A 12,619-nucleotide genomic window follows, 5' to 3' on the forward strand; every position below is an offset into this window, starting at 1 on the left:
TCCGTGGGTGCGTAAAGCTCGCCCCCTATTGGTTAAGTCTCATGGGTGCGGTAGACAATACGTTTTCGGTCATCATGGCGTTAGCAGCGGCAACCAAACGCTGTGCATCTTCAGCACTGTTTCACAGATTATTGTCATTACCAGAATTTAGATCAGCCTGCCCTTATCATAAAAAGGTACGTGTTACGTGTTACTTCTGGTCATATCGTGATAAATATCAAGGGTTGGTTCAATCTTTCACCGTAACTTATGTCGCAGGTAACTTTTTAGCTTGGTTGCTAAGGCTAATGTTATTTAACAGCTGCACATGTAAACAAGTCAGGTTTACGGGTAACGTTATCCATTGTTTTCAGTATGTGCAGTCCGTTTACATTATAAACGTATACATTAGTTGGTTTATATCTTTTTCGTTATAAACCACGTTTACAGTTGTTTCATGTCTGCTTGTGTAACTGTCATGGAAACCCCCAAATATGTTCATTGATGGTCAATGATGTAACAGTGCATCGGGTAAAAACTAAACTTATTGTCATATAAAATGAGAGATTTAATTATGGCCTGATGTTTTCTGTATGGTTGCTCTGCTGGCTTCAAGTTACTTTTTATTTATCACAGTCATTATTTATAACGTACACGATTGGAATTCTCAAGGTCACGTCTTCATTTGTGGTGAAGTGTGACCAGTGACCGTTAAGTATGACACCTGGTCGTATACGTGTAGATTTCACAATGTGTTTTTTTTACTTATCTCTTAAGGTGGTAGACCATTATGAGAACCCCAGAAATGTTGGTTCCCTTGACAAAAGAGCCAAGAATGTGGGCACTGGTTTGGTAGGCGCACCTGCATGCGGGGATGTTATGAAACTACAGGTATGGACGTATGCTTTTAATACTTATCAGAATTAATATGCAGCACGATATAATTTACAGACCATTTGTTGTAAATCTGTCTGGCAGATTCAGGTGGATGACAATGGAAAGATAGTGGATGCCCGATTCAAAACATTTGGCTGTGGCTCAGCCATTGCATCCAGCTCTTTGGCCACAGAGTGGGTGAAGGGAAAATCGGTACGTCATCATGACTCAGATAATTGAGCGCGTTAACAAAGTGATCTGATGTCTTTAATGTTGATTTAATGTGCTCTTTTCCATATACAGGTTGATGAAGCTCTTAAAATAAAAAACACAGAGATTGCCAAAGAACTTTGTCTTCCACCAGTCAAACTACATTGCTCGAGTAAGTGTGGCCCTTTAACATAGCAAAAACATTTACACCATTAAAAAATGGCATATGTGATATTATTCTGTCATATCAACAGTGCAGCTCAAATAATCTGATTCCCTGATCTGTATTATGACATTTGTTTCTTTGGCAGTGCTTGCAGAAGATGCGATCAAGGCTGCATTAGCAGACTACAGACTTAAACAAAAAGACGACAAGGAGAGGCTGGCCGAAGCTAGAAATTAATGTCCTCATGCACAGATGAGTCTCTGTCACCCGCTGGCCTTGACTCAGAAACATGATGTAGTTTGTTTCCTGACTAAGGCTTCAAAAAACAAGCGCAAATATATTACTATTATAAGTGTACTGCCTTATGGTTGCTGTGAGGATCTTTTAGATTCAGTGTCTTGAATCACGCACATTAAAATAAACTCTTGCATTCATACTGTGATGTGTTATGTTCTGCATATTTAATGCATACTACTACAATGCTTGTGAATTAGTTTTACCAGTGTATGAGAAGTATAAATTAAGGGAAAATGTATGTATCTTTTCAGATCTATTTCCCCAAGGGGATTGTGGGCAGTGAAAAACACCTAAACTAGCGCAAATTGATTCCATGACAAAGATACATAGATTTCAATGCTGTATTTTATCTTGCACAACTCAATAAAGGCCCTTAATATCAATTTTGCTTGATTCATTGTCTTGTCATGTTTTCTGCAAGGTTTTATCCCAAAACAACAGACTATGAGTGTGTGTTAGCTTCTTGAACATGCGGAAGTGGTGCGACCCTCAGGTTTCCAAGAAGGACGTTCTTCAGGACCAAAAGCACTGTGAGCATCAATAGTACTGTAAGCACACAGAGCACAGCCAGAACTGTAATGAGTGCAGGGTCGCTGGACTGCAGAACTGTCCAGGGTGTGATCTGCAGCCCAATGGGGGTCGTGGATCCATGGGACACCACATTGGCTGATGCTACTGGTTGCTGACCTGTTGAATTCTCCACACAGCCATCTACCTTCTCTGGAGATGGACTGTAGGGTTCTTGGGTAGGTTGGGGCATAAAAGATGTGACATTAAGAGAGAGACAATCCTCATAGCTCAGTCTCCGTAATGTGGGCTGGTCTGACCATGAGAAGGACCTTGACACGTTTCCATGAAGGGGTTCTGTTTGCTTCAAAGATGGTCTGCAGTTAAACGAGCGTACGTTCCATGCAGAGTTAGATGACACCAACATGGAAGCACTTGTAGTCTGTGATACATGGCTTTCAAACACTTTCCCAGTTGTTGTGATCGAATTTACACTCGACGTTCTCTCAACTGGCTTAAAAAGTTTTGGACAGATGGCCATGACGGATAGAGTTAGAATCAACTTCTGTGCCAAATGCAAAGGAGCTGTACATGTCATATCTGTTGCCCTCTGTATCCTGTCCGTTAGAAGCCACCTGTACAGGTACATGATGTCACACTCACAAACCCATAGATTATTGGTTAGCTCCACCGATTGAAGGTGGGACAGTCCATCAAAAGCCCGCTCAGGTATGGACCGCAAACAGTTGCTATTAATCTTCAACATTTGCAAGTTTACCAAAGCACCTAGGGAGGGAAGATCTAAAGTAGATATACAGTTTTCCGACACATCGAGGTGTGTTAGCGAAGAAGGTAAATGTGCCGGAAACCGAGATAATCTGTTCCCCTTAAGAGTTAGCATTCTCAATCTGGTCAGCCCCAGCAGCGCCCCTGGTTGAATGGCTCGTATCCGGTTATCATCCAGGTCCAGGCGTGTGAGATTCCCAAGCTGTCTCAGAGATCCAGCCATGATGTACGAGATCTGGTTCTCTTGGAGCTGAAGGGTCTCCAGACTCGAAGGCAGCCCTCGAGGAAATCGAGCCAGTTGGTTGTGTCCAAGGCTTAGCTCCTGTAGTTCAGAGTACGGCTGAAACATGTTGTCCACGTTGCAGAGACGATTCCGTGCCACGGACAGAACAGAGGTGCTTAGCGGGACGGAGCGAGGCAGAGTGAGCAGACCCAAGGACTCGCACAGAACAAGGTCACCGGGATGGGGACAGCAACAGCCTTTCGGACAAGGATACAAAATTCCACCAACTAGGAGATGCGAACGAAGAAAAAACAAGAGATAGAGAAGACTAGGACACATGTCTCACTTGAGGGAGAAAGAGTCCAGAAGAAGATTAAACAGATTTAATGAAAAGGAGAGAATGTAGAAAGAAATGCTGTTAATTCACTTTAAATCAATTGTTCAAACTCAAATGTTCTTTGTGTATCTTTGTACTCACCATTTGTGAGTTTCATATGACCGTTCAAATTTTAGTCTTTTTCTGCTTCACATCCTTAACCTCTTCTGTCTTTCTTCATGTCTTATCAGCGAATGGTCGGTGCTCACCCTGAAACTTCTGGGTAGCGGCCCATTAAACTTTAATGGCAGCCTTAAGGTTTTGTATTACCTGTTTTGTATCTTCTTCGCAATGTGAATTAATTGGGCACTCTAGTTCCTTTTCCCATGATACCAGATCAGTAGTTCAGTTGCTGTTAAAAACACACATTTAGTAACAAAAACATCATTTGATGGAGTACTTTTCAAGTTGGTGAATCGTAGGTAAGTCAATTGGTTATGTTGACCCAAGATCAACTTGTAAGTGCATGGGCCTCATTTATAAAGCCAAAATCCAGGGGAACGCTCATATTGATAAAAACAGTCTTTGACTTGGAAAAGTGCTTTGGAAATATAAGTCATTCTTGCTGCTCGTAAAGGATTTGACGGTGAGAGGAGCTCTTTTATATGTCAATGATATTAATTAGACACTGTTAAATGGCGGAGATTTGAATCTGCGCAATTTTAAGATTATTTGCAATGTATAGATTACACATCTGAAACAGAGGCGTGCAATAAACACACGTTTTCTGTGCGTACGTTCGTTCTATGAATCACATGTCCGTACTTTGAGAAAACTTAGGGCGTTTTTTGCGCAACATTTTAGAAATGAGGCTCACTGAGTGTACGTGTCACTTTCTCCTGAAGTAGTGCGAGCTTTAAGTATTTCAAGAATTATTTAACACCTTGTGAACAAAAGAAGAGGAAATTTGAGACGTTTTTTTCTGAGCTCAAGTTTCATTCTCATGTAGGCATCAGTGCTTATCTTTGATGTCTACTCCAGTGAATACATGCTAGCACTTGGCCTTGTGCCATGGTAATGGGGTTTTAATTTCAATTATTTGCATTGAGGTAGTTATAAATCTATTGAAGGCTGATATCATCACTGGGACAAAAAGCCCCACATATTTTGAAAGGTGAGAACATTATTTTATTAGACAGACCCTTTTGACTAAAGTCTTACATAGTCCTTACTGTTAAAATTTGAGACTCTTAAAATTTTGAACACTTTAGTAATGACTCATTTTTGACTTGAGTTTCACAATGAATTGTCTGGTGCTAGTACTTTCCATCATGTCCGCGTCTTTTGCTTTCAGTCTTGAAGGAGAACTGTCTGGAAAGACTCTTGGAATGAACTTCTGAAATATTGATTGGAGGTTGTATGGATGTGACAAAAGCTGCCGCCATCAAGCTCGTCTGGGTTAAATTTCATTCACTACAGCCAACACAACTCTGGATTATAACATTTGAGAAACTCTTGATATGCTTTCAATGTAGCCGTTCTGTTGGGCGTTAGACAAACTATATTATGAACTAGGGAGGAAACAATATACTGGTAATGTCAATAACTTTGATATTGAAAACCATGATTATTAACCTTATATTAATACTACATATGTGGTAAATATTGTAAATAATCCAGCACCCATTAAAAATCTTGCTTTAATAGTCACAAACTATATTTTAAGTGTTAAGTTAAAAAACAAATTCAATAGTTATCGTTATAAAATATTTAACACAATTTCAGCTGACCACAATAACCATATAGTGAAAATCTGATGCCATGACAGCCCCATAATAATGTAAATCCTGTAAATGTAATGTAAATCAAACAGATTGAGATAAAAGTTTATTATAATGATTAATAAACATAACGGAGAAACATGGAGCAAACAAATTAAATTCAACATTGAGGAAAGTTTAGATAAAATAAAATCGACAACACCAGATAACAAACTCAGGAATGATGACTACATCATAAATCGTGGAAGACTAATAATATAAAGATTAGATTAAAATTTGATTTATAACATAATCGAAGAAAACTGGTCTGAAAAAACTACAGAATAAAGACAAGAATTTCAAATACATTTGGTCAGGTCTTCAAGCTTATTTTAAATATATATTAATGTTGTCAATTAGCAATTTATTTGTTCTTTTAATGAAAATGTATATTTAAAGACATAAGAAATGACTTTGCCACAAACACACAAATAATAAAGGTTGCCAAACAAACAAAACAGGGTATTAATTTTGATTCATTTAAGATTCATTTACCGAACAGCTGAAAAAGTTTTGAATCAATGTTGTTTCTAGTTATAGGTGAAAAACTCTCATGCTATGGAAGGATTGGCATTTCTTAGGTGACAAGTACAGACCAGAGGCTGACTGGAGGTGCCATTTGAGGTGCTCGGTGGAGGGTTCTTTGGTTCATCTTTCTGCATCTCCACCTCTTCAACATCCACCACCTGCTGGACTTCCTTTGGCTTGGGCCGTGGGTCTTTCCCTTCCTTTTCCCCCACTAATGCTTTAGTGGGTTCTCGTAGGGGCTTGCCGCTAGTCGTCTGGCCATCCTGGTGATGGGGCTTAGTCTGCTGTGGCTTCTCCATGGCTTTATTTGGTTGATTTATGTATTTCCTGGGTGTGTAGGTCTTCGGTGGATAATAGGCCTCCAGCTTGCGTTTGTGGCTCATTGCTGAGGCACAGCAGACGATGAAGATAATAACTACTAAGAGACAAGTCACGACGATGATGAGGAGCATGTTTTCTTTCAGGAAGTCCACCAAGTCGTTGAAGATGAAGTCTTTGATGCGGATGAAGGTGGCGGTAATGTTTGGAGCAGGGGAGGGGGATGGGGGGATGTGTGTGGTTCGAGGGATGGGGAAGATGAGTTCGGGTTCGTCTCCGCTGCCCTCCATGGATGCGTTGAACGGGATGGCTTCAGAGAAGCAAGTGCTGCACCAAAGAGCAATCGTGAGCACACAGAGATATCGCAGAGAGTTGGAGAGTGACATACTTTCTTTAAAGACCTGTGCGAACACACAAACATGATTGTTAAAAGTCCTTCCTTGCATGTTTCTAACAAAACAGAATGTGAGCAGTTCTTATGTGTCATCAAGGCAGATATATATATACAATTTCCTATTTTATTATTGACATACAATTTTTTTCTATCAGCTAAACAAGAAATAAATGAAAAAAGAGAGGGAAATATACTCTAATAAACATTATAGATGGTTTGAAAGCAACAACAGTAACAAAGGTTACTGCGCATGCACGTTTTCGTGGCCTAAACTTAATTTTGTGTACATATCCGCAAAGAATATAGTCTCTGCAGATTATCTCTGATAACAAGCAAAATAAATAACAAGTGAATTATATTAGCTTCCAAGTTAAAGCCAGCCAATATTTTTTTGGGGTTTCCTGTAGAAGAACCGTTGCATGGCTAAACTTAAATGCGACAAAGTTACACGACGCACTTAACAAATTGTTTATTTAATAAAATCGTTATACAATAAAATATTACAACAAATTACAATTAATATAAATTTAATAAAATATAAATAGTGATCAATCCATCCAGGGTGTATCCTGCCTTGATGCCCGATGACTCCTGAGATAGGCGCAGGCTCCCCGTGACCCGAGGTAGTTCGGATAAGCGGTAGAAAATGGATGGATGGATAAATAGTGATATTATCCACTAGCCCGATCGATCAACAAACGCATTAAGATGAAACCATCTATAACCATGTTTTGTATTATCAAGTCAGCATGAAACAAAAGTTGTGGTTGTGTTTTTGTTTGTGACATATGTCCTAATGAAACAATTTCCAGAAAAAATAGGGCATGACTGATTTCGTCCTTTGCTCACTGGAAGATGGAAGCCTGGCCATTGGACAGTCAGTAGATTTTGAGGGCACCTGAAGTAAAAAAATGACCTCCACTAAAAGTTTATTTAAAATAAAAGCAATATTCTATAAAAATGTTTTAATTGTCAGTTTTGATTTCAGTGCCTTTGTGCAGGGCATGAACTCACAGATACAATTTGATGTATGTGAATATATATAGATATCTAAACGTTCATCTGACAAGTATTGTTGCTGAATCGGAAGGAAGCTTACTTATAAAATCTCTTTTGGTTTCCTTTAGACAGCATTGGTAAACACTCAACGATGCACAGATCCTACGGCAGATACTTACAGTATGTGAATTGTTTTGTCTTAAATATGCATTGTGGGAATTTTTGTTTCAGATGACAAAATGTTAAGACACTGAATCATTTGTGCGGGTTCTGCGGATGTTAAAGGTTATTGAACCATACAACCTTACCAAGAAGCTTTAAGAAATCTTTTTAAATATTTAAATCAAAAATCATAATATGTAAGTAAGGGTTACGGATCTAAAACATTTACACAATTTCAGAAATTGTGCCATGTTAAACTAAATAAGAGTCAGAATATTACATATCAACAAGTGTAAGCTTGCAGTGCAGAACATATTTTAATGTTTCTGTAGCCTTGCAGGAGTGCTATTCCTGACACATCTAGTTATTACTTATTTGGGGCGGAGGCAGAAGGAGTTCAGGCCTGGCTTGTAATTTCCCAGCCTGGTTTACGCCACCCGCTCACCACAGAAAAGCAAAAGAAGGGGCAGTTATAGATTTCTGAGGGTGAAGCAAGGCGTGGGACAGCTGTAGCTCTCAAGCCTGTATTTACAGCACAGCTGCATTGAAATGGGCAGAAGACCAATGAGACTATTTCGGCCCCCCATAAGAACACACGTACGTATAATATACATTGTTAATTCATCGTGCAATACAAAATAAGTTATTTAATATTTTAGAGGTACTTTAGTTATGCAACGCAGTAAAAATTGGAAATTTTACCATTAGGTGAAAAGGTTCCAAAAGATTAGGTTGAAAAAGAGGTATTTCCAAATGAGTGACACCACCATAACCACATGAGTATCATCCAATGGAATAATATCTCCATATGCATTTAATTATTTAAAAATGTATTTCTATTAAGTGTATACCAGATCCGACTAACCAGAACCACACAACCTTTTTGAAATAGTATCACAGCTGTCTGTTCAACTGGAAATCATGTCAAAATTAAATGCATGTTCAGCTGTATTAATAATAATGTGTTGAACATAATGAGTTTAATCCTACTTTGTAGATTATGAATGGAAAGCTGGTAAAGGTATTGTTCAGTAACTAACTATCTAGGTGGTCCTGCCACACAGGTTGAAACCTGTGCCCATCGCTACATGTGGAACAGACTAAACTACACCCAGGATATTACCATTACATTCATAAGGCCTGCAAATTAGCAATAGATTATTTAAAAATCTTAGAGGCTGTCTGAAAGGCTTAGAAAAGCAAGAGTATCATAGAACCATTAGAGAAAAAGACAAAACAACTAACAGAAAAAATAAATAGTAAACAAATTGTGATAAATATTCCTCACACACGACCTTTAGACAATTAAACATTTAGACAATTATTCAAAAATATTTTTTTAATGTTTTATATGCTCTACAGCGCATAAAGAAAACATAAAACATACTCACAGCTGTATTGTTGCTTCTGCTCTGTGAAGTAATTTGATAAATTATAATAAAAGTCAAAAATAGCTACTGTAAAATAGTTGCCCGTGTTGTCCTGAAAAGTGTCTGGCAGTTTCTGGCCATGTGGGTTTCCCTAAAAAATCAGTTGAGGATCATTTGTAAGGGATACTTCCCTCCTTCTTTTTCCATGTCCTCCCTCCCTCTCTCTCTCTCTCTCTCGCCTAACACGCTTTTGTAGAGCAGAGGTCCAAGAGAACTGCATTCACCAAAAAGAAAAAAACTCAAAACATGTAGTTTAAAATAATATGTGCCTTTCCTTCATTCACGTCATCAGAGATTAAACACCCATTGAATGTTCAAATGAACATATAAGTATTGCTTGAATTTAATGATTTAAATCATTTCTGACATCTTGTAGTGCCATCCCAAAAAGGGAAAAAACTCCCTCACGTAACTTCTCTGGGTCTGTTCCACATTTGTGGAATGATCTGGCCACTGTTACAAGATCAGCAGATTCTGTAGCCATCTTTAGGAATCAGTTGAAAAAACATCTCTTCCGTCAGCACCTGATCGATTAGTTCTGACTTCTATCTCTTTTCTACTCTTTCTATTAAAAAAAAAAACGTATTGATTTGTTTTCTGTGGTAGCCTATATGAGAGCATTTTTACTGCGCTTATGCTTTTTGTTGTCCTTATGTTGTTCCAGTTGCTTTCATTGTTAACTTCATTTGGATAAAAGCGTCTGCTAAATGACCAAATGTATGTAAATTAATGCAGATAACATTAATGGGGTAAAACAGCACACTTTTTATTTCCAAATAACTAAAAGCTGAAATCCAAGAGCAAAAACATTGCTTTTTAATAGGTCACAAATGTATAGACTGTACATATATGACACCAAGATACATAATCCATATAAATCTAATTTGTTTATACATTTAAAAAAAATGAACAAACAGATCCTAAATGTAATAAACTGACAGTTTATTAAAGCTACCTTTTCTTTGAAATACTGTTCTTAGTCACAACGTTTTCCCAAATTATAGCATACTTCGTTTACTTTGGTCAAGGCATTTTTATTTCAAACACGCATACAATGTAAAAGTATTCAGTAAAAATATTTTTTTCGTGCTTTACATGCATGTACATTCACAATGATAATATGTTACACTCCGAACGTATAAGGCTGTGAAGAATCTCAAACATCACTTACTTAAAGTAAATTATATAGCACAAGTTTAACCTCAGATAGGAATAGAACATATTCTACAATATATTTAGCAACACATTCTGCCAAGCTTAACTAAAGCCTACACTTTTTAAGACAGCAGTACGGTTTTTCTACGCTGAAAGGATTCAATAAAAGATTATTAAAAGTGTTTTAGGCATAAAATCATGAAATAATACAATATAAAACAAGTTATTAAAATATAAACGAACCAAGTTGTTAAGGTGCATTACTGCACAACAACAACAAAAAATGTTTTTAGCAACACTTACAAAAACAACGAATATAGTTTGAATACAGAGCTTTCCTGTAGCTCAGTAGAAAGAGCATTTCGTTAACAACGCAAGGTTGTGGGTTCTATCCCACGGGATTGCAAATACCCATGTTAAATGTAAAGGATAAAGCAATGTAAGTTGCTTTGGATAAAAGCGTCTGCCAAATGCATAAATGTAATATAGATGCTCTTTCTCATTTAGTGAGAAACTCGCCAGGAAACCCTAGCATTGTTTTGATCATAAGCAACAGAAAGCAGACGTTTCTAGAGCTGCGCCTGCATGGGTTGCACAATGAGACAGTTCATCATTTATTTAAATATGACAGTGCCTATAAGTCAGAAAGAAGGTGAATAGGGTCGATCCAAATATTGATATAAGCTTTAAAAGGTACATGCGTAGAAAGCACAGTGGATGTGTTTCCCACCCTTACAATAAATATGAAATTGTGTCCCTGCACTGTTTTGGGGAAGTGTGTTCACTTGACATTTCTGTCCTCCTTGCATTTCGAAAAACAAACATGATGCATGTCAATGTGATTTTTGTGAAATGAACTTTACTTCTAAAGTGGGCCCTCTGTATCAGGAAGAAAACTGTTGAGGGTGAGATTATCTCCATCAGGATCTCCATCCTCACCGTTGGGGATTAAAGCTCCATTACTTTTGGGGTGTCTCGGCTTCGGGACAGGGTGATCAGTATCGTTCATCAAAGCAGAAATACAAACCATCTCAGTCTCCTGGAGAAGACGTGATTTGTATCTGTATCTGTATGTCGAGAGCTTCGTAGCCAGACAGATGGTGCTAATGATGAAGATGGTTGTCACGGCAGCTACTGAGGCGATGGCGATAAGGCATCGGCTCACGAGCCCATCTCTATTCAGAGAGGCGGTGGGACACGGAAGAGCCTTTGAAGTCTGTTTTGTAGTGGTAGTTTTTGCTTTAGAAGCCGTTGTGTGCATTTCAGTCACCTTACCAGGCAGTGGCGAAGCAGGAAGCGTGGGGGCAGTACTTCCTGTTTGTGTAATGCGTCCAGTACTGGCATTTCTTACGGGTGCTTGGGTGTACAAAGTTGTCTCATTACCTTTTGACGGATGGACCGTCATACTCTCAGTTCCTGCAGTGTGGTTACTTTTTTCAGAAGTCTCGTTCACTTTGCTTTCTCGGGTGTGGTTCATATCTGAGGCATGTTGATGATCCGAGCTCATCCTTGAGATATCTCCAGTTTCCTCTGTCGCATGTGTTGTGTATGAAGCCAAAGGTTGTACAGTGGTCAACTGTATAGCCTGAGCTTCAGTTACATTTGCTGTACTGTCATTGTTTTTTGTGAACATTGGGTTGAGACCGATATCCCTCTTCATCCGGAGATATCTTGACCTGACCGAAGTGCTCGCAGCGAGCAGCAAAACAAGAACTGACAAACACAGCCGATTAGTCACCATTGTCATCTGCACAAAAAAAAAGACAAAATGTTGCAATCGTGGTTTGAACGCACAAATAAAGCACACAAACTTGTCTTTACCTTCAAAAGAAGCATCCACATGCAGTCATAAGCATGTTACTATCTGATCTTTCCTCTTTAGAGAATGTGTTTTAAACTAAGCCCGTTTGTATTCAACAAAGAGGAACTTTGAAACAATGACAATTCAGTACTCTGGTCCAATAATAGGAGGACAAAAATTCATACACTAACAGACGTTGCTTGTACTCCTCACATGCTGGTTAGTAAATGGCAAACATGTGGTGTGGCCATATTATTGAATAACTTTTACGCTCACTTACACTCCCCAATTTCTTATTTTACAATTATATCAACTTAACATTTGTGAAATGTCTATCCTTAACATTTTTCAAATATTTCAATACATTCCGTTTAATGATTTCAAACCCACAAATCACATTAACTTATCTTTACCTTTAATGTTTTTGGGGGGAACTCAAGCCTATAGTTAAAATCAAAACAACACTGACCTTTAGTTTATACGTTGACCTGATGCCGATCTGGAGGTCGATATAAATGTTAAACCCCTCGCTGTGTACGGCAGAAAATGTAACGATGTCTCCAAACCAGCGTGAAAATACAGGAAGTAGAGTTGCAAAGTGTGAAGCTAAAACTGAGGTTTTCAAACTCTGACGCAAACGCAATGAGCAAGG

The 12,619-nt window shown here is 38.4% G+C and overlaps 3 protein-coding genes across 3 annotated transcripts; 1 reads left to right on the plus strand and 2 right to left on the minus strand.

Moving 5' to 3' along the window:
- Positions 1-19: 19 nt before the first annotated feature.
- On the plus strand, positions 20-1,911 carry LOC130419504 (iron-sulfur cluster assembly scaffold protein IscU-like). The gene is made up of 5 exons (XM_056746308.1): positions 20-176; positions 757-870; positions 958-1,068; positions 1,159-1,237; positions 1,377-1,911. The coding sequence occupies exons 1-5, from the start codon at positions 42-44 to the stop codon at positions 1,466-1,468; spliced, it is 531 nt and encodes a 176-aa protein (XP_056602286.1). The 5' UTR covers positions 20-41; the 3' UTR covers positions 1,469-1,911.
- Positions 1,912-5,493: 3,582 nt separating this feature from the next.
- Positions 5,494-9,087, minus strand: LOC130419503 (transmembrane protein 119-like). The gene is made up of 2 exons (XM_056746307.1): positions 8,973-9,087; positions 5,494-6,427 (listed from the first exon to the last, which is right to left on the minus strand). Exon 2 carries the CDS (start codon positions 6,410-6,412, stop codon positions 5,732-5,734), a length of 681 nt encoding a protein of 226 aa, XP_056602285.1. The 5' UTR covers positions 6,413-6,427; positions 8,973-9,087; the 3' UTR covers positions 5,494-5,731.
- Positions 9,088-9,804: 717 nt separating this feature from the next.
- On the minus strand, positions 9,805-12,618 carry LOC130419214 (P-selectin glycoprotein ligand 1-like). Its single transcript, XM_056745766.1, has 2 exons — positions 12,437-12,618; positions 9,805-11,913 (listed from the first exon to the last, which is right to left on the minus strand). The coding sequence occupies exon 2, from the start codon at positions 11,911-11,913 to the stop codon at positions 11,032-11,034; it is 882 nt and encodes a 293-aa protein (XP_056601744.1). The 5' UTR covers positions 12,437-12,618; the 3' UTR covers positions 9,805-11,031.
- Position 12,619: the final 1 nt, after the last annotated feature.

Source organism: Triplophysa dalaica, chromosome 4 (assembly GCF_015846415.1).
Source record: "Triplophysa dalaica isolate WHDGS20190420 chromosome 4, ASM1584641v1, whole genome shotgun sequence".
Classification (NCBI taxonomy): Eukaryota; Metazoa; Chordata; class Actinopteri; order Cypriniformes; family Nemacheilidae; genus Triplophysa; species Triplophysa dalaica.

Excerpts from the sequence above, each read along its gene's own strand:
- LOC130419504 (XM_056746308.1), top strand. The coding sequence starts at position 42 with ATGGGTGCGGTAGACAATACGTTTTCGGTCATCATGGCGTTAGCAGCG. Across the intron at positions 177-756 it reads CCTGCCCTTATCATAAAAAG|GTGGTAGACCATTATGAGAA; the intron begins GTACGTGTTACG and ends TTATCTCTTAAG. Across the intron at positions 1,069-1,158 it reads AGTGGGTGAAGGGAAAATCG|GTTGATGAAGCTCTTAAAAT; the intron begins GTACGTCATCAT and ends TTCCATATACAG.
- LOC130419214 (XM_056745766.1), bottom strand. The coding sequence starts at position 11,913 with ATGACAATGGTGACTAATCGGCTGTGTTTGTCAGTTCTTGTTTTGCTG.
- LOC130419503 (XM_056746307.1), bottom strand. The coding sequence starts at position 6,412 with ATGTCACTCTCCAACTCTCTGCGATATCTCTGTGTGCTCACGATTGCT.